The 26,592-nt window shown below is 46.0% G+C and overlaps 2 protein-coding genes across 3 annotated transcripts in view; one reads left to right on the top strand and one right to left on the bottom strand.

Annotated features, from left to right (window-relative positions):
* Positions 1–18,545, top strand: part of SGSM1 (small G protein signaling modulator 1) — an 82,516-nt gene extending 63,971 nt beyond the window's left edge. For both annotated transcript variants that reach the window (XM_074321893.2, XM_074321892.2), the window contains 7 exons: positions 383–973; positions 3,967–4,091; positions 6,174–6,256; positions 10,989–11,098; positions 12,394–12,490; positions 13,560–13,727; positions 16,415–18,545. In XM_074321893.2, coding sequence (XP_074177994.2) covers positions 383–973; positions 3,967–4,091; positions 6,174–6,256; positions 10,989–11,098; positions 12,394–12,490; positions 13,560–13,727; positions 16,415–16,503 — 1,263 coding nt within the window. In that variant the 3' untranslated portion in view covers positions 16,504–18,545. The remainder of the gene's footprint in view (positions 1–382; positions 974–3,966; positions 4,092–6,173; positions 6,257–10,988; positions 11,099–12,393; positions 12,491–13,559; positions 13,728–16,414) is intronic.
* A 3,339-nt stretch (positions 18,546–21,884) lies between these two features.
* On the bottom strand, positions 21,885–25,561 carry LHFPL7 (LHFPL tetraspan subfamily member 7). The gene is made up of 3 exons (XM_074321894.2): positions 25,309–25,561; positions 24,387–24,525; positions 21,885–22,214 (listed from the first exon to the last, which is right to left on the bottom strand). Exons 1-3 carry the CDS (start codon positions 25,510–25,512, stop codon positions 21,952–21,954), a joined length of 606 nt encoding a protein of 201 aa, XP_074177995.1. The 5' UTR covers positions 25,513–25,561; the 3' UTR covers positions 21,885–21,951.
* Positions 25,562–26,592: the final 1,031 nt, after the last annotated feature.

Genomic DNA, 26,592 nt, shown 5'->3' with positions numbered 1-26,592 from the left:
ATATGCTTTGTTCAACCTGTTCCTTATGTTGTTAACTAATATTTTACTTTAAAAAATGACGTGCACAGAAGTTTTTCTGATGATAGGTATTTTCCTCCAATTTCAATTCCCTAGTAATCCCTCCACAGAGTCAATGCTTCTTCGTTTCTTTCTGGATTATTTGATGCATTTCCATGCATGCAGTTCACTTTTTTGTTCTTCACAAATGGGCGCATATATGACACCTGGTTCTGCCTCACTCTTTTTACTGACAGTATAATATTCCACCGCTTGTATGTTCCATATTTGAATCAATCCCCTGTTAATGAATATCTAGGTTATTCCTGGAAGCCACACCTCGTGTCCACCCTAGTCCATCTGTCTTTGTGCATTTTGTCTTCAGGTGTTCGAGTCTGTGGACGAGGTGGAGCAGGTGGAGACAGAAGGCAGGTTGGAGGAGAAACAGCCCAAGATCCCCAATGGGAACCTGGTGAATGGCACCTGCTCCCCGGACTCCGGCCATCCTTCCTCCCACAACTTCTCCTCAGGCCTCTCGGAGCACTCGGAGCCCAGCCTGAGTACGGAGGACAGTGTCATGGACGCCCATCGGAACGCTTCCCTGGTGCCTCGACCTGGGGACAGCAGCGTGGATGATGGGCAGAGCAGCGAGGCCACCACTTCGCGGGACGAAGCTCCCCGGGAGGAGCTGGCCGTGCAGGACAGCCTGGAGAGCGACCTCCTCGTCAACGAGAGCATGGACGAGTTCATGTCCATCACCGGCAGCATGGACGTGGCTCTACCTGAGAAGGAGGGCTCTGTGATGGAGGGCTGGGGGGGCGGTGAGGTGGAGAAGCACAGCCAAGCGGACAGCGAGGATAACCTCTCGGAGGAGCCTGAGATGGAAAGTCTCTTCCCCGCCTTGGCGTCCCTGGCTGTAAGCACTTCCGCCAACAACGAGACGTCCCCTGTGTCTTCCAGCGGTGTCACCTACTCTGTAAGTCTCTAGGATTCTCCTCCACTCAATTTTCCACAGCTGTGGGAGGGCGGAAGTACCCCACAAACCTCAGTGATCCAGAACGACCTCTGGTTCGTTGCATTTCCCCCATCACACAAAGGGTTCACTGTGGACACCAGGTGGGGGACGAGATAATACATGTATACTTAAAGGACACGGACTTTGCAGTCAGTCAAATCGTTCTGGCTTCACATCCCAGCACAGGGGCGTCACTGTTTTTCTGAGCCTCAGTTTCCTTGTCTATCTGGTACCTTCCTTCCTGAGTTGTTTTCAGAATGAGTGAGCCCAGTTCTCCATGCTTGGCACACACTCCGTCAGCAGCAGCAAGAGGGTGAGCATCTTGCTTAAGACTCAGGTCCGACATCTTTTCAATACTCATGTTCGCTTGCTGGCCAGAAAGTCCAAGCCAGAGGACGTCAACTGAAAGGGAGGTCTTCGGAGCCAGGCACCGTGTGTCCGTTTTCCTTTAAAGAACTTATTCCTATCAGAGATATACATGCCTGTAGTTGAAAGAGTGAAACACTCAGACAGGCTGGATACAAAAAGCCAGAGTTATCTATTCCACCTGCCCCCACTTAGCGCCCCCCCCAGAGTCGTGACTTATTCTGCCCAGGTTATCTGGCATTTACCCTGTCTCTGTAAATGCTTGTATTGCTACTTCTTGGGCATTTTTTAGTTTTTCTTCAGTTGTAGGCATTATCTGTTGACTCCCCACTATGGAAGAAGAGGGTTTGGCCCCTTCCTTCCCCACATCCTCTTCTCAGACGAGACACCGTCCCATCCCCATCCATCCAATACAGTTAAAATAGTGTGTTTATTATATTAATTAAATAACTATTCAGTTGTTTACATTATTATAATATAATGTATACACCATTTAGTCAGCTGTATTTATGTTTTCGCTCCTGCAAGAAAATTGTGATTTTCTTAAATGTTTTCGTTTTCTAGTCTCTGCTTTCTTTTTCTTATATGTTGTTAATTCACCCCCACACAAACTCTTTGCCAGTTTTCTGACTCTCTTCTGGAAAACATTCAGATAGATCAGGTTTTGTAGTTGTTTTGTTTGACTGAAGAATTCTAAGAGCCTCTGGCTTTCCCAGTCTCCGTACCTGATGGAGAGCTGTCGTTCTAGATCCTTCTCCGTCATCATTCCCAGGTTAATTTTGCTTCCCTCATATTTCCTATATCCAGTGTCTTTATCTTTTTTTAGTTTACTCCCTTGTTTAGGCAGAACATGTATTTCAGTAGCTTCCACATTTTTAAGTTTTTCATACCTTCTTACACCTCAGGCCTCTAATCTGAGATCACTGTCTTCTTTGTGTGGACTACATTCCTTAGAATTCCCTTTAGCAAGGTCACTCTTATTTTGTGTCTGTCTTGAAAGGGCTTCATTTTGCGTTCGTTCTTGAAGGATATTTTCACTGAATTTGCATCTCTAGGTTGCAGTTATTTTCTCACAGTACTTTGAAAATATTCTTCTATTGACTTCTGAATTCCACTGTTGCTGTTGAGAAGTCAGCCATCTAATTATCATTCCTGTAAAGTTAATCTGCTTTTCTCTCTAGGTGCTTTTAAGATTCTCCTTTTGGTGTTGTGTGTCATGTGTCTACGTGTGGATATCTTTTTCCGTTTTCAGGGTAGAGGTTTGTTGGGCTTTATGTATCTGCAAATCGGTGTATTTAGTCAGTTCTGCAAATTTTTCATGTATTATTCATTCAATTGTTGCTACTTCCCAACTGTTCTCTCCTTCGGTAGCTCTGATTAAACGTTTGTGAGACTTTCTCACACTGTCCTCTATGGATAGTACTTCTCTTTCACCTTGTTATCTTTTCGTGCCTCTGTGTTGAATCCTGGATAGTTTCTTTAGGTCCCTTTTCAGTCTGTTTATTTTCTCTTTAGTGGTGTCTAATTTTCTGTCACATGTCTCTAGTGAGTTTTTCATACGTTTCATGAAGTTTTACTTGGCTTTTCTTCAAATCTGCTATAAAATGATCTGCGTGGTTATTTTATAGTCTCTTGCTCTCTTCTTAGTAATCTCTTCTTTGATCTCTTTAAAACTAGTAAATAAACTTCCTTTATACTTGGCTCCTGAGTATTCTAACACCCGAAGTCCTCGTGGAACTGGTTCTGCTGTCTGGTATTTACGCTGCGTGTCACTCATGGTGCCTTCTTCCTCTGTGTGTTTTGTGACTTGTTTTTAACAGGAGCTCATATTTCTTGGGACTTTATCTGTTGTATTATTTGAGGCCTAGGTAGAAGGTAGGTTCCTCAGGAGAGGGTTTTCTTTAGTTTCTCCCTAGTACCCAGGGGCCTAACCAATCTGAGGTCACTTGAAATTAGATTCTCTGCTCTTACAGACCACCCAGGTAGTGGGAATTTAAGTTATCAACCTGTATATGTTATAAACCCGATTTGAGGCTGTTAATTATCTGGGAAGTATCTTTTACACTTAATTTGACACCTGTGTTCAAGACAGGCAATTGTCCTTGAGATCATAGGATGTTAGTAGTTTTTTTCCAGTTTTCCCTTACTAGGGGTACGGCTTTTTGGGCTCCTGCCTTAATGCGGGAACATCTCTTAGTATCCTTAACCTTGGGGGTGGGAGGCCCCAGCATCGTTCAATTTAAGCTTAAGTTTTTCCCAGTTTGGTATCGTCCCTCAAGGCAGAAGCCAGCTTTGGTATTATCTTGTCTTTCTTGGTTAATTTTGGCTTTTAAGCGTTCTTTATTTTCTTGCCGTATCATTGAACCATTTCATCAGGATTGAAAAGAATTTTCATCATATAAAGAGAAAGGGGCTTTCTCAGAAAACAACAAAAACCAAATCAAACCCCCGGGGGGTCCAGGTAGAGGATGTTCTTTTTGGTGGCAACAGGAGATGGTTAGGAGGAGATGGGGGGAACCTCTGAAAGAATGCCTCCGTGAGCAGCCAGGATATAACTGTTCTTTTCTCCGCCCCCTGGGGGCCGGCAGCCGGAGCTGCTGGACCTGTACACGGTGAACCTTCACCGCATCGAGAAGGACGTGCAGAGGTGTGACCGCAACTACTGGTACTTCACGCCCACCAACCTGGAAAAGCTGCGTAACATCATGTGCAGGTGGCTGGAGGGGCAGGGACCAGGGGGTGGGCCTACGGGGACCAGGGGATTGGGCAGGGATGGCAGAGGTGTCGGCTGCAGGGAGCGCAGCTGGAACCACAGCGTCTGTAGCTGGGATCTTTTCCCAGCCAACACTGACAATAATATAACAATCGCAGTAATGCTAATAATAGAGGGCATTTATTAAGAAGCACCTACTGTGTGCCAGGCTGTACCCTGAGCCCTTTAATAACACCCTCTCACCTAGTCCTCACAACAAGCCTATGAGATAAGCGTTATCCCATTTTATAGGCAAGGGAATGGAAGCTGAGAGGGTTACCACATTGCTCCAAGGCCCCCAGCTGGGCACTGGCTGAGCGGGTCTCTCGGGCTCTGGAATCTGTGCTTTATTTCATTAAGCCAAGATCTGGGCAACTTATTACTTTTTATTAAAAATTGCTACTTTTGTTTCTTAAAATATGAAAGTGACCCATGATTATTAAAAACCTAATTCAGCCAAGGAAATCCGAAATTTTTAAGGTTAAAGAGAAACTCCTTCCTTATCCAGTCATCATGCCACTCAGCCAGAAAAAGTAACTATTTCTAATCTACAGAGGGTGCTAAAAAAATGTATACACATTTTAAGAAAGGAAAAAACTGTATTAAAATTGTAATACTCAATATATACTGATAACAAAAGATGAATACAAGTCATGGGTATACATTTTTTTGGCACCCCCGGTATTTGTGACTGTTCCTCCAAAGCTATAGATATAGTAGATAATAGATACTAGATAATATAATAGCATACATGTTATAAAGTTTAAAAAAAATTTTACCTACATGGGATTATACTACAAACTCTTTTTCCACAATTTGCTTTTTACACTCCATAACACATCTTGGACTTCTTTCCATGCTGCTCTAACTTGGGTTTCCAAACTACTACCGTGGTCCATGGGCCAATTCCAGCCCATCACTTGTTCTTGTAAATAAAGTTTTATTAGAATCCAGCTATGCCCATTTGTTTGCATATTCTCTGTGATTGTTTCTGAGGAGTTGAGTAGTTGAGACTGAGAAAATACAGCCTACAAAGCTAAAAATAATTATTATCTGGACCTCTCAAAAAAGGTTTACCAACCTCTACTCTAACTCATTCTTATTAATAAGCACCATCTCTTAACTATTCTGTCTTACAGTCTCCCGAGCAATCACTGCCTCTCAAAATTTAGTCTAGGAGATACACATATAATTAACTTTAATGCAGTATGTTACATTAAAATGAAAAAGTACTCAGGGGGAAAGAAGGATACACTGACTTTTGCCTGGTTATGGCTTTGGGGAAAATCATGGAAGGCTTTACAGAGGTGGTAACATTCAAGATGGACTTTGGCAAAATTAGGAAAAACTGAAGAAACCGTTTGACGTACAGGTTAGGAGCACATACTCTGGGGTGGGGGTCACTTGGGGTCAAATCCTGCCTCTGTCATTTATTATTAGGTGTATGACTTTGTGCATGTCACTTATCTCTCTTTGCCTCAGTTTTCTCATCTCTGAGATGGGACAATAATAGTTTTTTTTCATATGATTATTTTGAAACTTAAATGAGGCAGTACATATATAGTGGACTGAATGAACAGTAAGTGTTCAGTAAACATTAGCTGTTATTATTAAGAGGTAGATGGGAATTCCAGCAGAGGGAACTGCTAGGATCAAACAGTGTGCTTTATTTGTACACATGTGACTGGAGAGGAAGAAGTACTGGGAAGTGATGTGTGAGACTGTAAAGATGGATTGGGAGAATCTCTGAATGCCTTGTATACCCAGTTAAGGAGTTCGGATATTGTCCTATCACACAGTGGGAGCCTGTGAAGGTTTTTGAGCAAGCAGTGGCCTCCTTGAGCTGGACTTCAGGAAGGTCATCCTGGTGGCTGAGCATAAGATGTTTGAAGAGAGTGAGACTGAGGATGGGGATGCAGGCAGGAGGTTGAGAAGTGGTCCAGGTGAGGGATGGGAGACTGGGCCAGGGAGGAGAGAAAGGAAGAGTGGGTTGGAGAAGCAGTTTGTGGGTGTCCTCACTGAGCCTCTGTGTTTGTCTCCTAGCTACATCTGGCAGCACATTGAGATTGGCTATGTCCAAGGCATGTGTGACCTTCTGGCTCCATTACTGGTCATTCTGGATGATGGTGAGTGTGTTCTCCCCGCCCCAGGGCTGGGGGTGCAGTGTCCTTCCCACTGCAGAGGAGGTGGCTTAATTTCACTCTGTGACTCCATGGAATGGGTCAGTACAGGTGCTCAGAATACCTGTCTGGTGAACACGTCAAAGCCCCAGTAAAGTAAAAAGTCCTATTGGTCCACGTTAGCCAACACTGATTTCCAGGTGCCCAACACCCAGTCAAGCCTTTGCTAGCCACTGATTATACAAACACGAATAAGAACAAATAAAAACCCAGGCCCAGATGCCTTCACTGGTGAATTCTACCAAACGCTTAAAGAAGAATAAATACCAATTCTTCCCAAGCTCTTCCAAAAAATAGACTAGGAGAGAACACTTCCAAACTCATTCTATGAGGCCAGTTCTTACACGAGGACCCACTGGTGCCCTGATACCAATAGCAGACAAAGATATCACACAAAAAAGAAAACTACAGACCAATATCCTTTATGACTATAAAGGCAAAATCTTTAACAAAATACTAATAAACTGAATCTAGCAAGATTTATAAAAAAGATTATATACCACGACCAAATGGGATTTATCCCAGGAATGCAAGGCTGGTTCAACGTATGAAGATCAATGAATGTAATTCACCACATTAATAGATGAAAGGACAAAAACCACATGATCGTCTCAATTGTCAAAGAAATGGCATTTGACAAAATTCAACCCCCTTTCATGGTAAAAACACTCAAACTAGAAATAGAAGGAAACTTCCTCACCATGTTCAAAGGCATCTATGGAAAACCTACAGCTAGTTCAGACTCAGTGGTAGCAGACTGAATGCTTTCCCCCTAAGGTCAGGACTAAGACAGGGATGTCCACTTTTGTCACAAAAGGTTCAAGGCCAGACAATTGGGGAAGAAAAGGAAATAAAGGCCTGAGACCGGAAAGGAATCAAAACCATCTCTATTTGCATATGAGGCAATATTGCATATAGAAAATCCTAAGGAAGCAAAAGTATATATTAGAACTAACAAATGAGTTCAGCAAAGTTGCAGGATACCAAATCTATGTACAAAAGTCAGTTGGATTTCTATACAATTGCAATGAATAATCCAAAAATGAAATTGGGAAAGCAATTCCATTTGCAATAGTATCTAAAAGAAGAAAATAATTATGAAAAAATTGAACTTAAGAAGTACAAGATTTGTTACTCCAAACACTACAAAACATTGTTGAAAGAAATTAAATAAATGGAAATATCTCATGTTCATGGATTGGAAGACCTAGTGTTGTGAAGATGGCAGTACTCTCCAAATTGATCTGGATTTCTTGCAATTTCATGATAGATCAAAATCTAAGCTGCCTTTTTTTTTCCTATTTTTTTTTGGGGGGGAGCAAAAGTTGACAAGCTGACCCTGAAATTCATACGGGAATTCAAGGGACCAAGACTAGTGACATCAATTTTGAAAAAGAAGAAAAGATTAGAGGACACACACTTTCCAATTTCAAAAACCGCTACAGAGTTAGTTACAGTCATCAAGACAGTGTGATACTTCCATGGGATAGACACATAGATCAATGGGATAGAATGGGGACTCCAGAAGTAAGCCTTTACATTTTCAGTCAATTGATTTGTGACAGCGTGCCAAGACATTTCAACTCAGTGAGGAAAGAATAGTCTTCAACATATGATGCTGAAACAACTGCCTATCCCATGCAAAAGATTGAAGTTGGACCCCTGTCCCACACTACATACAAAAATACTAACTCAAAATGGATCATAAACTGAAAAGTAAGAGCTAAAACTATACAATTATTAGAAGAAATCATAGGCGTAAAATTATTAGAAGAAGATATAGGTGTAAATCTTTGTGAAACCTTGGATTTCTTAGGTATGACACCAAAAGCATAAAGCAACAAAATAAAAAAATAAAAAAAAATAGATAAGTTGGACTTCATCAAAATTAAAAACTTCTGTGCTTCAAAGGATATCATCAAAAAAATGAAGAGAACCCAGAGAATGGAAGGAACTATTTCAAATCACATATGTAATATGGGACTTGTATCCAAAATACATAAAGAACTTTTACAACTCAACAATAAAAAGATCAATAACCCAATTCAAAATGGGCAAAGGATTTGAATAGACATTTCTCAATAGAATAAAAATGTACAAGTGGACAATAAGCACATTAAAAGATGCTCAAAATCTTTACTCACCAGGGAAATACAAATCAAAACCATAATGAGATCCACTCAGATGGCTGGAATACAAACAATGGAAAATAGCAAGTGTTACTGAGGATTTGCAGAAATCAGAAGCCTCGTATATTGCGAGTGGGATTGTAAAATAGTTCATTCTGCCACTTAGGAAAACAGTTTGGCAGTTCCTTATAATGTTAAACATAGACTTACCCTATGACCTAGGAATCCCATTCATAGGTATGTCCCCAACAAAAATGAAAACATATGTTCCTACAAATACTTGTACACGAATGTGCACAGCAGGCTTATTCTTAATAGCCCAAAAGTGGAAACAGCCCAAATGTTCATCAACAGATGAATGGAACAAATTGTGGTATAGCTGTAAAATGAAATATTATTTGGCAGAAAAGAGAATGATCTCATACATGCTACAATGTGAACGAACCTTGAAAACACTACGCTAAGTGAAAGAAGCCAGACACAAAAGACCACATATTGTATGAAGGACGTGTGATCAAACAATACAGTTTGATGTATTGTTTGCTGCTGCCAAGTGCCATCCAGCAGAAAAGCAGGGATTTTCAACATGGGAAGCAGCACATCGAACCTTAGTAACAGTGTGTGACAAGTGTCAAATTGTTCCATGCAGTCAGTCGGGTGTGAGCTTTGGTTGAGAGAAGGTGTGTTTTGAAAAATAATGACGTAAATCATGGATCACGAACAACGTATTAACATGAAATGGGCAAACAGTTTTATCCTCTGTCATGACAACGCTCTGTGTCACACATCGCTTCTGGTATATGGTAGTTTGTGTCAAATAAAAACATTGTGGTGTGTCCTCATCCACCTATTCGGCGTATCCGGCACTGTGCGACCTCTGGCTCTTCCCCAAAGCCAAAATGACGATGAAAGGTAAACATTTTGAATCGATTCAGGACATTGAGGCAGCCATGACAGCACAACTAAAGACTCAAAAGAGGACTTCCAGAACTGCTTCAGAAAGTGGCAAGAACAAAGGGATAAGTGTGTTCGAAGTGAGGGGAAGTACTTTGAGGGGGATTAATGGCAATGTGTCTTTTACTGTAATACATTTTTTTAATTTAAACATTCACCGTGGTTTTTGATCACACCTCACATGATTTCGTTTACATCAAATATCCAGAATAGGGAGATCTGGAGAGACAGCGGTTGACGTGCCCTGGGGGAGAGGGAGATGGGGAATGATGGCCGATGTATATAGACTGTCATTTCTGTGAGTACACTAAAAGCACTGGCTTGTACATTTAAAAGGGTGACTTGTATGATATGTGTTAAAAAAATGGGGAGCGGACCTCCCTATTCTTTAGACATGGGCTGTGCATAGTGACTTCCTTCCAAAAAGTTCAATCTAGAAGGCAGGGGAGTGAGAGAGAAACTATACAGTGGAAAAATCTGACAAGCTCTGCCTCGGGCCAGTGACCAAAATCAACATCAGCAACCATAAATCATTTGACAATATATACACTTGACATGATGGGATTAGAATGGCTCGTGACCTGTGCGGTCTTTCTCCAGTGACCCATAATCCCAGTGTCATCATAAGAAAAACATCAGGCAGATTTCAGTAGAGGAACAGTCTGTAGAATACCTGACAAACACTCTTCGAAAACAGTCAAGGTCATCAAACACAAGGAAAGCCTAAGAAACCCTCAAAGCCAGGTGGCACCTAAGGAGACATGACAACTCTATGTAATGCGTTACCTTGGATGGGTTCTTGGAACAGAAAAAGGGTTCAGTAGTTAAAAACTATGGACTGTAAACCAATGTGCCGTATTTATATAATACATTAATAATCAGGAAAAACTGGGTGTGGGGTATATGGAAACTATTCTCTTAATTTTTCTGTAAATCGATAAACTTTTCTTAAAAATAAAGTCTTGAAAAAAATAAATGAGATCCTACTATGCCTTGGGAAACCTCAGAGTTTTCCCCAACATTGCTAGGTGTGGAGAGAAAAAAAATGTACAGTTTTCATTTTCTAAACATTGGGTTAAACAATACGAAACAGATTACTTTATTGCAGGACTTCTCAGAGCCTTTCCTTTCTTAATATTTGTAGTAACTCTCTAAGCAGCATTTCACAAAGTTATTTGACCATTTCTTTGCATAATACCTGTAAACACCCTTTTAATGTTGATGTTTACCATTTTAATGCAGTGGTTCCCAGACTGGAGAATTTCATGAACCCCGTAGAATTTCAAAAAAAAAGTTGGGGACCAACGACCCATTGTCAACTTTTTCCTATAGCAAATAAGGATCTTTAAAACAGAGTGTTTGCTGTCACCATCCTTTCCTAAAAGGGTGTTTCGCCCCCTCGAAGGTGGGAAGTAGGTAATGAATTTAAGATCAAAGAGCATGTCTTGGCGTGGGATGCACTGGCCCACTGTCCACGTGTGTCTCATTTGTCTGTGGCCTGGTGAACCATCTCAGTGCCTCCGCCCATCACGTGGGGACCCCTGGTTCCTTGGGCAATGGCGGAGCTGACTGTTTCTCTTGTGCTCTGTCCCCAGAGGCCCTCGCTTTCAGCTGCTTCACAGAGCTCATGAAGAGAATGAACCAGAACTTCCCCCATGGAGGCGCCATGGACACACACTTCGCCAACATGAGGTCCCTCATCCAGGTATGATCCAGCCCCGCTCAATCATGCAACTCATTCCAGCTCAGCCCACTGACCCCCGTAGGCTTAATAGTCCAGCCCTAGTGTAACTCAACTCAGTGACTCCATCTGCCTTCGTTCAGTTCAACTCAACTCAAAACTCAATTGGACTCAATCTCTGAATGGAACTAAAAAACTCAATTCAGCTCAGCCTGAACTCAACAACGCAAATCATGTCCCCTGGACTGAGTATTTACTTGGTCCACACACTGTGGCCACAACAATGAAGGAAACATGGATGTTTGATTGTATTAATCCTTTTCCTCAGAGCAGTGTTTGGGCATATTGCACACACACAACACACACACATACACACACACACACGCCGCTTTATTGAGATGTCATTCACATTCCATAAAATTCACCCTTTTTAAATGTACATTTCAGTGGTTTTCACAGTGTTCACGGTTGTGAAACCACCATCACTGTCTAATTTTAGAACATTTTCATCATCCCCAAAAGAAACCCCGTACCCAGTAACGTCAGTCCCTTTCCCTAGCACCTGGCAACCACTAATCTATAATACTTTCTGTCTCTATAGATTTGCCTGTTCTGGACATTTCTTATAAATGGAATCATACAATATGTTGCTTTTGTGTCAGGCTTCTTTCACTTAGTATAATGTTTTCACGGTTCATCCAGGCTCTGTAGCATGTGTCAGTACATCATTCCTTTTTATGGCCGAATAATATTCCATTGTGTGGATAGACCATATTTTGTTTATCCATTCATGGGTTGATGGATATTTGGGTTGTTTCCATTTTTTGGCTATTTTGAATAGTGCTGCTGTGCACATTTATGTGTAAGTTTTTATGAGGACGTGTCTTCATTTCTCTTGGGGATATATCTACGAGTAGAATTGCAGCTGCACCATTTTACATTCCCACCAGCAACATACGAGGGTTCCAATTTCTCTACATCCTCGCTGCCAATACTTTGTTGTCTGTCATTTTTATAGCCATCCTCGTGGATGTGAAGTGGTATCTCGTTATAGTCTTGATTTGCATCTTCCTAATGACTCATGACGTGGAGTGTTTCTCATGCAAATATTGGCCACGTGCATGTCTTTGAAGAAGTGACTGGCTTAGGGTGAGCTAGGCTGATCTCCGCTTCAAATCCTTTGCCCGTTTTTTAACTCCACGTGGTTGTTAAGGGCTGCGTGGCGTCTGGTGTGGAGATGTGCCATCGTTTATTCAGCTGCCCCCTCTGGTCTGGCCTTTTCCCAGGAGGCTGATGTCCATGTTTTCTTCCTCTGACAGATCCTGGACTCCGAGCTCTTTGAGCTGATGCATCAGAACGGGGACTACACGCACTTTTACTTCTGCTACCGCTGGTTCCTGCTGGATTTCAAACGAGGTACAGACTTCACGCTGGGGCCTCGTTCCCAGACTCTTTGTCGCAGAACCTCAGGGGAAAAGAGACTACGGAGCAAAGCCAGTGGAAAAGAACAGCACCCATTTATTGAGTTCATCTACCTGACCTTGCGATGACATTATGCAGTAGGTATTGTTTTAGTCCCCATTTCACAGATGAGGAAACTAAGGCTGAGAAGAATTAAATTCAGAGCTAGGAAGAGTCAAGCCAGGATCCGAGCCCCCCTCTGTCTGCCTCCTAAGGCCAGTTCCCTCCCTTCTGTGATGCCGCCTGTCAGACATGGAAAACTCTGAAGTAAATGGAGCATGTTGCACACGTGACGTAGACATCATGTATAACACAGTACATTGCTGTTGTGCAAATGCAGGGTGATGCTGAGAATAATGATATCTGACACCTAAAGGGGTACTCATTAAGTGCCAGGTACGCTGCTGAGCCATTTCTATGTATCACCTCGTTGGTCTTTTACTATTGTTGGCATCGCCCCACTTAGAGATGAGGAAAGAAGCTCGTGGAGGGAAGGAACTAACCCAGGGTCACCTTGCTCGTTAGTGATGGAGCCAGGATTCAGCCTGAGTTCAGTGGCCATCGAAAGCCTTGCGCTTCACCAGGGCTCTAGTCTATCTCTTTACTAGACCCAGACACAGCAGCCAGCTCTGCCTGTGTGCAGGGGGAAGGGGTGATACCTCCCATGGGTGCTAAAGGACATGGAGTGCGCGGGGAGAGAGGGGGACAGTGACAAGGGGCAGAGTAGGGACAGGTCAGTGTCAATCAAACCTGCACATGCTCAGTTCCTCCACTTGCAGAATGTCAGCGCTAGACACTTACAACCCACCTGGTTTGCATACCCTGTTCTATAGATGGGGAAACTGAGGCTTGTGAGGATCAAATGACAGAGTCCAGGTCTCCTGCCCCCTGGCCTGAGCTCTGTCCGCGGCACCAGGACAGAAGTGCAGAGCACAGCTGTCGGGATTTCCCCCGAGGGCGGCCGACACTGTGAGCTCTGCAGCTGACTCTCTCCCCACGCGTGTGCTTGTTACTGTCTCGGCAGAACTTGTCTATGATGATGTCTTCTCCGTCTGGGAGACCATCTGGGCCGCCAAGCACGTGTCGTCCGCCCACTATGTGCTGTTCATCGCCCTGGCTCTGGTGGAGGTCTACCGCGACATCATCCTGGAGAACAACATGGATTTCACAGACATCATCAAGTTCTTTAATGGTACCCACGTGATCAGGGCTCATGTGAGGGGTGCGGGCTTCTGGGGGGCCCTTCCTGGGGCCTCAGGAGGGATGGAGCTTTACTGAAATTGACACAGTGAAGGGGGTGCAGGGGGCAGGGTTCTGCCTACTTCTTGCATCTATTTCCAAAGGGACGAACTGACATCTTGTAACGCAGAGGATGCATTTTTCTCAGGGATCTGGCAGAAGGAGCATGGGTGTCAAAATCAGGCTCAGGGCGGTGGGGGGGGCAAAACCCTGGCTCTGCAATTAACCAGCTGTGCCCATGGACAAGTCACTTCCCCTCTCTCTGAATATCCACTTCCTCACCTGTGAAATGGGGCAACAGTGTCTACTTCCGAGGGTTGACGTGTATAGGAAAAGCAGACCCAGGAAGGCAATTGAAGTGGCATGAAAAAGGCATGGCCTTGGAAATCAGATATGGACTCTGATCTCAGCTCTGCCAAAATGGTGCCCACAACACCACCGCACAGAGATGTCAGGAGAATTAAATGAGACATTAACAAACCCATCACATGGTACCTGGCCCAGGTGAGGGGCCCAGAGCCGGAAGCTATTCCTACTAGTATTACTATTTAAAATGTTTTCTAAAGTAAAGAAGGTTTTCAGAAAAGCAAAAGAAGAAAAAAAGGCCACCTGCTACCTCACCCTGGAAACTTTATTCGATTGTTTTTTTGTTGTTGTTTTGTTTTTTGTTCTTGTTTTTGTTTTTGTTTTAGATTTTTGGGGGTAAGGGGAATAGGACTTTATTGGGGAACAGTGTGTACTTACAGGCCTTTTTTCCAAGTCAAGTTGTTATCCTTTCAATCTTAGTTGTGGAGGGTGCCGTTCAGCTTCAAGTTGTTGTCCTTTCAGTCTTAGTTGTGGAGGGCGCAGCTCAGCTCCAGGTCCAGTTGCCGTTGCTAGTTGCAGGGGGCACAGCCCACCATCCCTTGCGGGAGTCAAACCGGCAACCTTGTGGTTGAGAGCCCACTGGCCCATGTGGGAATCGAACCGGCAGCCTTTGGAGTTAGGAGCATGGAGCTCTAACCGCCTGAGCCACCGGGCCAACCCCTCGTTTGTTTTTTGATAAGCTTTTTATTTTAGAATAATTGTAGATTTACAGGAAAGGTGCAAAGGTAGTACTGACTTCGCGATACCCTCTTCACCCAGCTTCTCCTACTGTTGATATGTTACCAATCCTAGTATATTGCCACAACAAAGAAATTGACATCGGCACATTACTATTAACTGAAGTACAGACTATTTGATTTCACCTGTTTTTTAACTCATGTCCTTTTTCTGCTTTGGGATCCAATCCAGAAAACCACATTGCTTTTAATGGGTTCATTAAAAAAATTTTTTTTTCCATCCAGTCTTTTCCACAGTCATGTATATTTTTATGTTATTAACCATCACAGAATCCAGCTGTATCTAGGTGGTTTATTTTCTTCCACTTATTGTTTTAAAAACTGTCTTCCCTATAATCACTTTTGAAAACTACAGAATTTACCTCAGGTGACTGTCCAAAACTTCCTGAACCATCCATCCCCTATTGTTAAGCATCTAAGATGTCTTCAGTTTGAGTGTGTGATTGAGAACCCAAAGCAATCTCACCTTTGTGTAGGGGTTTCTCAAACTTTCTCAGTTCGTGGCACCCTAGGCCAAAAGTGCCACTTAGCAAGGACCTGGGTGCAAACCACTTAATAAGTATTTATACCGTAACAACTTAGCAGCCATTTGAAAAAATAATACACATAAGTCAAAAGAAAACAATATTTTTGTTTCATTCTGAAATACAAGTACTAAAGGGGTGTGTGCGCCTGTTGGGCTTTGCACAGCTTCCTATACCTTGCAATCAGGTCGGACACCACGACCTTCATTTCCTGTTCCACAGTGATTTTCGCCTGTTACTTGCTTTTATCACAGCAACCGCTTTCTGAAAACATAGCTTTGCAAAGCTATAAAGTTGTTGGTGGGAATGTAGTGCCACTTGTGAATTCACTCACACGAGCAGTTTATTGTAGTGTTCAAGAGATGTGGGGTTCCCTTGTGTTTCCCTCACAATTTTTGTGAGTTCACAGTGGCACTCTGGGGTACCTTGGCACCCAGTTCGGGAACCATGGTCTTACTGCATGTTTTTTCTTCTACTAAATGATTTCTCAATGATAAATGTCTTAAGTTTAGGATTATTCAGCTTTAACAATCTGATCATTTTGTGTAGCTCTTGATAGAATCATTATTTTGCTTTCTCTCCTCCCCTCCCCTCTCCTTCTTTTGATTCCTTCCTTTCATACTTTTAAGCATCGATTAAATACCCGGCATTGCTTTCTTCAGAAGCTCCCAGTCATTGTATGTGTAGGAAGGGGGTGGGAAGACCTACCATTTTGAAGCACACACTGAACCAACATCATCTCATTTGATCTCACAGGTACTGTTACAGTTCCCATTTTACAGATGAGGAAACTGAGGTCCACAGTAGGTACTGTTACAGTCCCCATTTTACAGATGGGGAAACCGAGGTCCAGAGATACTGGCCTCCCAAGGTCTCTGCTTCCAGAGCCACTCTGGGGATGATGCCAGATGATTATGAGAAGGACCCCCCAAAAGCCCCTGCAGGGGCTGGAAGTGTGTCCTGAGGATGGACACAGCAGGAAGCTCACAAGATATTGCCTTCTGCTCTTTCAGAAATGGCCGAGCGACACAACACCAAGCAGGTCCTGAAGCTGGCCCGGGACCTCGTGTACAAGGTGCAGACACTGATTGAGAACAAGTGAGGGCCGCCTCCCCCAGGCAGCGTCAGCGGAGCTGCCACCTGCCTGTCCTGCCCTGTTTGCCTCCCGGCTGCCCCGGGAGCGAGGTCCTGTGTCTGTTCATGAACGTGGACTTCTGTGCTAAGAGAAACTGCCCCGACATTGGCTGCCAGGCAGGTGGGGTCGAGGGGTTGCCCCCTGAATTCAGCCTTACGTTTTCTTGTTTGACCAAAGATTGCCCACGTCTGGGATTCCTCCCTTGCGGGAGTAGCTGATGGGTGGAGAGAACATCTTTGTTCCAGGTCTCCAGAAGGGTCTCTGTCGTCTTCTCTCCCCGATCCCTCCAAACTGATTTGTTGGATGAGACTTGGGGAGGGAAGCTTTTGGAAATTGGCGTAGGAGAGGTCTGTGGGGACACCTCAATCCTCTGAAAGGGGCGTTTGGGGGTGCTGCAGAACGTGGCTGGGAGGCTGGCTTGGAGCAGGCATCCTGCACCTCGGCAGGACTGACATTTGAGCTGCTGGGTCATTCTTTTCTGACGGGAGCTGTCTTGTGCACTGGGGGGTGTTGAGCAAAATCCCCGGCCTTTACCTACTGGATGCCAGTAGCAGACCCCCCTACCCCAGTTGTGACAACCCAGAATGTCCCCAGATATTGCCAAATGTCCCCATTTGGGACCCACTGGCTGAGCCAATGAATGTCCCAACCCGCTCTCTCTACCTAAGCCGCCTGTGTTCTGAGGCTGCCCCCCATTTAGAAATGGCACACGGGCGTCCTGCACACATCTCCCCTTGAGGTTTGGGAATCTGTTTGTTGTATTCTCTCATTTTCCTCCTCCGCCTGACCCCAGAAGAGACTTCTTTTTTTTCAAGAAAGACGTCTTTCTGCCAGGGCGGTGGAATCCAGAAGTGTCTGTAGGTGTGGGATCGTCCGAGGCTCTTCTGGGTCTGGGCCAGAGCCCCCGGGCAGGGCAGACTCCACGTCCCCTTCCTCTCCCTGGGTCAGACCTCACCTCTGTGCTCCAGGAGCTTGGAAGGTGTGTGTTGGTCAGGGACACCAGCTTTTCCCCACGTGGCCTTGCTCACTCAGGACAAAGGAGGAGAAAGAGGAAGACAGATTTCAGCCAGCGTCGATGTGTGTGTGTGTTTTCCTTGGGTAGTATCTGCTGGTGAACTTGCTCCCAGGTCATGGCTAGGTCTGGAAACTGTCCCCTCCACGTCACACAAAGGGTCACCGATCCACAAACATCCTGAATGAGCTAGTTCACCCTGCCCACCTGTCCTCCCAGGAGAGCAGTCCTGCCATCTCCTCTGTTCTGAGACTGCACCAGAATTGGGAGACACAATGAGTCAGGGAGGAATGCTCTTCCCCAGAATGGCGGGCAGGATTTGGGAGAGGGCAGGAAACACGTAAAGCACACTGACAAATTCGCAGAGGGGCTGTGTTCGTCCTCCGCCCTGAGCAAACCAGGACCGGAGAAATCCCTGCCCTGTGTGCCCGGGAAGGCCCTTCCCTGGGTCACAGAGCCGCCGGCTGCATCTCAGTCCCCACTTTCCCCCTAGTGGGGCCTCTTGGGCAGGACAGACAAAGCCCAGGTGGCCCTGGGTTCCGAAGAGAATGCATCTTCTCACTGTGGTCCCCCAGCTTCCCGAGATGGGAAAAAAGGGTATGAAAGGCCCCTGTGGAGGTGTGTTTTGTCCCTCAGCTGTGCACTACAGAAGACATTACGTTAGCAAGGCCCAGCCCTCGACTTCTGATTCTCCTTTATTTTTCTGACAGACTAGTCACAGAGTACAGCACAAGATCTCTTCTCTGCCTTCTCTCGTGGTGTTCCAGAGAAACATCATTGGTTGTGGTTTGGAATAACTCATATTTATTCAGCTTCCTATGCTTGTTCAGGTCTCTGTGTGCTGTGTGCGTCCTCATGTACTGGAATCAAATGCGTGGGAGTCGTTTTCTCTATGGAGTGAGCGCCTTTTCTCAGTGTTGCCAACATCTCTCGTAACTGTTTACTAAAGAGTTGTGTCTATCTAGAGAAAATATATATAAACAGAGACATGTGTGAATCTGGATTGGTTTTGTTTCTGTGTTTGGGGGAGTTTCTTTTAATTTGAAAGAAAGACATGTTTGCTTCCTGAAGACTGTCCTTCCAACCCCCCCCCCCCCCCCGCCAGTGACCCATACCCAGATGGGGACAGATTCTCATGACAGCTGCCTGGTTTTTCCCCAGAAAATTCAAGGCAGGTGAATCACGTCTCACCCTTTGTATCCGTTAGCTGTTACCACAAGTAATGCTGTGTAACAAACCACCCCAGATGGTTTGAAACAGACATTTATTTAGCTTGTGATTCTGTGGGTCAACAATATGGGCTGGGTTTAGCTGGGAGGTTCTTCTGGTCTCGGTGAACTTTCCATGTGTCTGTGGTCAGCTGATGGCCAGCCGGACAACTTGGCTTCTGACACTTGGCTGGCTGTTGGCTAGGGCAGTGGGAGAGACGGGGCCATGTGTCTCTCAGCCTCCAAGCAGGCTAGCTCAGGCTTGTTTACATGGCCATGGTGGCACTTTCCAAGAGAGCAAACAGAAGCATGCTTGCCTCTTGAGGCCTAGGCTGGGAATTAGCATAAAGTCATTTCTGCCACATTCTCTTGGTCAGAGTAAATCACATGGCTGAGCTCAGATTCAGCGGATGGGGAAATAGACTCACTTGACAGGAGGCTTTGAAAAGTGACATTGAAAAGGGGTGTGGGTACAGGCAGGGAAATCTTTGAGGCCATTTTACAAACAGTGTACCGTGTACCCCAAGGTCCATACACAAAAGGGGTCCCCATGCGGGGACGATTTCCTGGTTGGGATCTCAGTCTCCCTGTGTTCCCATCATTCCCGTTGCTCAAGTCCTCACGGGAGTTTGAAGCCTGAGAAGATGGCGCCTGGAGGAGAACACGGGAAGGGGTGAGCTGCGAGCCCTCGCAGGCTGTGATGAAGGAACCCTGGTGTTAGGCATGGTGAGCCATCAATTCCTGGCAGGAGCAAAACCCACGCTGACGCTGCAGTTTGCATCTGACGCTGTTGAGTCAGGAAAGGTCTCACAGGTCTCTGTGCTTCTGGCTTTGAAGCCGCTATGTACATTGAGAACTTGAGCCCTGGACAGGTATAGACTCCAGAGGAACACAATTTGATCCTTTTTGAAGTACCCGCTCACCAGTTCATTGCTAAGCCAAACCCTAGCCGATTGCACAAGTCCCACAGACTATGCAGTGCCCAGGGGACGTTCCAGTCATCTTCCAGTATCTTCCTGGCTCTGTTTATTCAGACTTGTGGGCACAGTGATTTCTAGGCTTTGAAAGTGCAGGGCTCCTTGCAAACAACGGGTACCTTTTGTTTTGAGGAAGAGGAAATAAGACAGAGCGATTCCTCTGTCTCTTGTCAAATAAAGACAGAATCTGTAAATGGTTCTACTTTATGGGCTGCAGAATCGCTCCCTTTGGCATTGCTAAAAGAGTTCAAAGGGAAAAATGAAGTAACGAGGGGGCCAGTGTGAGGTTATGACAAAGAGGAGATGGCACATCCCATGTGTACATGGGTGATGTGGGCTGAGTGTAGGCTTCTAGTGCGTGGCCTCCACTGGCCGCTCTTGGCACTGAGATGCTGCTCGGGGCTCAGGGAATCTTCCCAGCGAGACCAACTTGCATAAAAGTGCTTGTGCGGACACTCGCAACATCTCCAGTCCATTTGAACACCTTGCGGTAGCTTCCTTGGTTTTCTATTTATTCCATTATTCTATTACTTTAAAAAAAAATAAAAGAAGCTGTTATGTTGTCCTTATTGTTCTGTCTGAAAAATGAATTCAAACTGCATTTTCCGTGGTCTTTGTGTTTTCAAAATAATGGAACTGCTCCTGAGGATTTTTATGAATATTTTTGGGTGAACATTTAAAGCCAGAAGAGTTTGATCAAAATGAGCTGGGTGGAAGCAGAGGGAGCAAATCCAGGTGTGACTTTGCTTCCACCATAGAGTCTGACAGCCCTGCGTTCAAATCCCAGCTCTGCCCTGATTGGCTGTGTGGCCTTGGACAAGTGACTTTACCTCTCGGGGCCTCAGTTTTCACTTCTGTGAAATGGGGATAATAAACCTCCCTTAAAGAGAGAGTTGGGCATTGAATGTTTTTGCCTGCCAGGTATCCTCCCCCATTCTAGTACCAGTACCTTCTCCCATCTTCCAGTGAACTGTATCTCCTTCACTATAGCCGTGGCCCTCTAGTGAAACTGCTGACCTGCCCCTTTCCCAAGAGGTGGACACATGAGCCAGTCCTGGCCAATCAGCTTCCTTCCCTGGAATTTATATGTGCCAAGAGAGGAAGGAGAAGTTCACTCTTTCCTCTGGGGCAGCCAAGATAGGGGGATGCCAGCCTGGAGCTGCCTGTGACCATGTCACCTGAAGGTAGGAGAACAGGCATGGTTGGATCCAGGTGTTCAAATGCAGTTCTTAGCGCTCCACCTCTGTCCATCTCATGGTTCTTCTCTCCTCCGTGCTGGCTTCTACTGGTCCCCTGCGCAGCTCTGAACCAATCATTCCAACCAGGCTTGATTGGCTAGAAGGGCTCATATGTCCATCTTAAAGCCTGGAGTGGTCTGCGAGTTGCCGAGCTCATGAGTTGCCAAGGGAATATTAGGCTGCTGCTCCTGAAGTAGGGCCCTGGGGTTGTGATAGGCAAAAGCAGCAGATTTGATTCCAGCAGCCCTAGCAGACAAAGGGGGAGAGGTGTGAAGAGGCCTTTTGTGGGCTCAGGATGTAGTGTGGCTGGAGGGAGAGGTGCGGGTTGGGTGGGTGACAAGAAAGAGGCTGGAGAAAGCCGCTGGGACAAGCACGTGAAGTGCCCCAAGTCCCAGTGACGTTTTCACATCAGTGGGGTTATTTGCATAGAAGGGTGAGATAGGTCCTTAACTCCTGTCTCCCCATCCCCACCCTCACACTGGACAAACTTGTGTATAAGGGGCACTCACTACTAGATATTTGATGGGAAAATGAGTCATTCTCAAGTTCTCCAAGAGAGGGGGAGTTAGAGAAAGGGAAGAAAGAGAGAACGTGCTCGTGCCCATTCAAAGACATAGTATCTGAGTGACAACCACGGACTCCGAATTACCTGAGGCGCTTTTCAGGAAGAGATTTCTCACCATAGTCCTGTGCGGTCAGAATTATAATAACATTAGCTAAAGTCTATCGAATACTATGTGCCTAGCATTGTGCTAAATGCTTTATTTACATACATCACATCCAGTTAAATCTCGTAACAACTGTATGAGGTCGGCAGTATTTCACCCCCCATTTTACAGAAGAATACTCTGAGGTGAAGACAGGTGAAGCGACTCGCCTGAGGTCACACAGCAGGGAAGCAGCAGAGGTGGGATTTGAACTTGGGTACTTGGTGATTTCATATAGCTGTACCACGGGCTCTTTTTGCTCCTGGGAAAGTTTTATTTGCTCATTTCTGGGACGAGGATGATTTTCTCAGTGTCGCTGGAGAAAAGGACGGTCGGCCCCTGGACTTTGGTCACGCGGGGCCGCCTGATGATGAGCAGGACACTGGCCAGGACCGCACTGAGGATGGCAGTCACGTAGCCCCAGCCCAGCTGGCACTGTCCACGGCGGTACACAGAGGAGGCTCCACAGGCTTCCTTGGCGAATGGGGAGGCCAGGCTGATGGGGAAAAACAGCAGGCCCACAATGCTGGTGGTGGCTGGAGACAGCAGGAAGGAAAACCGATGTGTCGGTCAGGAGGCTCGGGGCTCACCTTCTATCTTGGGACTCACCCCCCATCCACCCTCCTGTGCACCCACCCATCCATCCACTCACCCCGCCATCTACCCTTCTATCTATCCATTCATTCGCTTATTGGTCAGCCCGTCTATCCTTTAAAAAAAATTTTATTAAACTACAGTTGGCATACAATATTAGTGTTAGGGGTGTAACAATGATTTGACTTTTATATACCTTACGATGTAATCACAGTAAGTCTAATAACCGTCTGTCACATGCAGTCATCTTTTATCCACCCGTCACTCAATTACCTTTCCTCCCATCTAGTCATTCATCCATTCAACCTTATTCTAATCCACTCATTCTCTCCACCCCTCTATCCACCTATCCATTCACTTATCCATCCGTCTATCCACCTGCCCACTTAACCACTGCCCCCCATCCATCCATCCATCCATCCATCCATCCATCCATCCATCCATCAATCCATCTCCATCCTTCATTCATCCAACCATATTCCAACCTACCCATTTTCCTTACCCATCCATCCATCATCCACCCACCAGTACATCCACCCACTCAGCCATCCACTCATTCATTCATTCATTCACCAACCCATCCATTCATCACGCATTCGTTCATCAAAACTGTTAGAGGTGCTGTGGTGGGCCCGGGTGACACTAAGGAATGGACCGGACGCCTCACCGTCGGCGCTTCCAGTGCAGGAGAATCAGATGAACCCTCAGCCTCCCTTGCTGCCCTTCAGCCGCTCTTGCCGTTCCCTGCACGCGCCTTGCCGTCCCGTGCCCATGCCTTTCCCTGGTGTTCCCACTACCTGAAATGCCGTTCTACGAGTACATTTGGCTAACTCCCACCTGTCCTTCCAGACTCAGCTCAGGTGATGCCTCCTCTAGGAAGCCTTCCTTCACACCCTACACCCTCCTGGAGTTTTTTCTTGCTCATCCCCATTGTGTCAACTGTCCGCTGAGCTGTAACTGCCTGACATACTCGATCCCCACTAGACACCGGGCCAGCCTAGGACAAGGACTGTATCTCCTTCCATTGGGTCAACAGATACTTAGTGAGCATCTGTTATGTGCAAAGCACGTAGGGGCTGATGATGGCAAGGCAGGCAGCCCCCATGGAGCTGACCTAGTGGAGAGAGGACAGTAATCGGGAAAGCAGACGAGATTTCAGGTAGTAAGTGCTGTGGAGAATACAAAGCAAGGTAAGAGGAAGGAGACTAAGGAGAGGAAAGCTCTCTTAGCTCGAGGCCATGGAGCACCTCACAGAGGCAGAGATACTTTGAGCAGAGCCTTTAATGAAGTGGGGAAGCCAGATGTGTCCAGATCTGAGAAGAGAATTCCCGGCAGAGGGAACAAGCTGGTGTACATGAGCCACAGAAAGCGAGCCAGGGTGGCTGGAGCTCGTTGAGCCTGGCAGAGGGGGCAAGAGATAAGGTCCATGACAGAATTGGTCTTGATCGGAACGAACCTCAACAGCTCCAAAATTTGGATTTTTCTCTGAGTGTGACAGGAAGTCACTGGAGGATGGATAGGTCAGTCTGCGTGGCATGATCTGATTTCGGTTTTAACAGGACGCATTGGCCAGTGTGTGGCAGATTCTAAGGGACAAAGGTGGCAGCAGGGAGACCCATGAGGTGTGTATTACTCTAATCCAGGTGAGAGGTGGTGGAGAATTCATTGGATGATGATTGCCATCAAGGCCTGTGCCACACCATCCAGAGACTGTGTGAATTAGCAAAAAGCAACCCTTCAGAGCAGATACAACCCTGCAGTTTCACAGCTTAGCACGTGGAGGATAGGGTAGATTTCAGCATCTCTCAGCACGCTTGTGCAGTGCACAACCTGCCCAACTGTGTATAGTGTGCCAGGCAAAGATGATGCAAAGTGGATGGATAAGAGAGAAATAAAGGTGGACAGACTCTTAGCCAACGGCAGGAGAGGGTGATGTTGAGGATGCCATTTCCTCCCTTCCATTTCTGGCTTGCCAAAGGACCAGGAATAATGTATAATCCTAGAGTTTATCTCTGAGAGATTGGACCCAGGCGGCCAGAACCTTCTCAGAGGTTTGTTCATTCAGTCATTCCACAAACATGTCTGGAATGCTTATTATGTGACACTGGATTTACCTGCAGCTGCCTGCATGCTCGGCATTTTGCCACTGCCCCTCCCTGGGCACAGCCCCTTAGGAACCAGGGCCCAGGACAGGAAGAAAATTGCATTAAAGGCCAACAGGAGCCAGCCTCCAAGAAGAAATGCAGCTGACACCTGCCAGGAAGAGAGAGGAGAGAGAGTGTTGACTGGGGCGGGGGCAGGGGGGGGTTCCCTCTGCTTACGGACCAGCTACTGAGTCCTGGAACCCCCACAAGGTCTGTGCTATTTTACAGGCCTGTCCCCATTTTACATGTAAACAAACTGAGGTCCAGGGAGGGAGTCATTTGCCGCAGGGCATACAGCTAATTAAGTAGTAGCACCACCCTACCCTACACTATTGAGTACCTGCTAGATGGCGGGAGAGGCAGGACAGGCACCTTTGTAATAATCAGGTTTGAAGGGTGTATCATCTTCCTTAGAGGTACTGGATTAGGAGTCCTGACCCATTGTCCCCATTGTTGAATTTGGTAGTGTGCTTCATGACAGAGACTTCCAACACCTTAGCTGTGGTTTTTCAGCCTAGCAGTACTTAGAGGGTGGCCAGGTAGGTGTGTACGGGTTGTACACTGCACAACTCTAAGAGCTGCGTTGAGGTCATCATAGATTTGCATATTAATTACAGTAATTTTCCAGCAGATGGCAGTATAGAGTCCTAAAGAAGGGGCACCTCTTTTTAATTTGCATAGAGGCACTAAAGTATATGGATTCACAGCTACCTTCAGAATTATCCTGGGTGTTTGCTAAAATACAAATAGCCAGAGCCCATCCCACACCTCCAGCGTCAGAGGCTCAGGGTGGGGTTGGGACACAGAACTTGGTTTATTGTTTGCTTTCATGGGTTTGACAGTGCCCTCCCCTTGCCCAAGGCCCCAGGGAATTGATGAGCCTAGGTCTCACCTTCCAGGCTAAGTCAGGAATATCATCCAAGGACCTGAAGGTCCGACAGCTCTGGTTCCAGCGGTCACTCTGAGGCCAGGAGCAGTAGGTGAGGACGCCAAAGGAGAACGTGGCAGTCTGGAACCAGGCAGGGGAGATGAGGCTGAGGGCTGAGATGCAGGTAAGGGAGAGTTCCAGAGCTGCCCACACGCTGCTCACCATCATGGAGCGTCAGTGCCCTGGGGATCAATGGGCAAGATGATCGGTGGAGACTGCGGGGCAAGGAGAGCAGCGGCTGGGAAGGTGCCCCCAGCCAGGGACCCCAGGCCATCCGCATCCCTTCGACCTGGGGATGCAGCAGGAGATGCTAACAACTGGCATGGCTGTACCCTAACAAGTTCTGGAAGTAGAAACCCCAAATCTTAGAATAAATGTTAATGCTTAAGCAGACCTTTGAATACTGCCACTCTGCATAGCATATCATTATCACTGCTCCATGCAAGGCACCTCTCATATTTTGTCTGTCATTCATTCATTCATTCATTCATTCATTCATTCATTCATTCATTCTCTCTGCCCATCAATCCTTACACTATCCAAAAGGGCTGCTTCAAACCAGAGGGGGCACCTTTTTCTAAATCATACACAGATGCTGTCTTTCTAGCAACCATTCTGCCTATTAACTAACTCTTCCCACTCAGTGACCATTTTAATTATTTAATATGTATCTTTTTGTCCGCAGGTAGTTTTGCAAAATGGATATTGTTCGGTATGTGTGTATTTTTCATTTGTGTTAATGGCATTATTTTCTACATTGCATTCTGCCTCCTACTACTTTGGGCATTAAGCATAATGTTTTTAGGGTTGATCCCTGTGGCGGTGTATATGTCTATTCCGTTTGTCCTATTTGAGTTCCCTAGAGGCGGGTCCTGAGTCGGGGGTTTGGTTGTAAGTAGTTTAGTTGGGAGGAGAAAGTGAGACGGGAGGAGAAGGCAGCCAGTTAAGGGTGTGTTATGAAGCCAGCTGTCCCGGGGGCACCGGGAGCTTTGAGAGATGGGGTACAACCAGCACCTCGGAGTTATCCCTCCAGAGAGCTGAAGGATCTGTAGTCTTTATACACCAACTCCTGCCAGCCATTGGTTGAGCTGTCCCTGGCAGTGGGTGGTGGCAACATGTAGGTGACAAAATAGTCTCCACGGGAATAGAAAATCCACGGGCAATACAACAGAGCTGGCAGATGGAAGTCTACTGATGTGTAGCAACATGATAAGGACGAGGGATACTGAGCAGGACCCTGACCAAATC

The sequence above is a fragment of the Rhinolophus sinicus genome, chromosome 9 (genome assembly GCF_057876585.1).
Source record: "Rhinolophus sinicus isolate RSI-liver-muscle chromosome 9, RSI-T2T, whole genome shotgun sequence".
Classification (NCBI taxonomy): Eukaryota; Metazoa; Chordata; class Mammalia; order Chiroptera; family Rhinolophidae; genus Rhinolophus; species Rhinolophus sinicus.
Note: the sequence above shows the minus strand (reverse complement) of the source record. Positions and strands in the feature narration are given on the sequence as shown.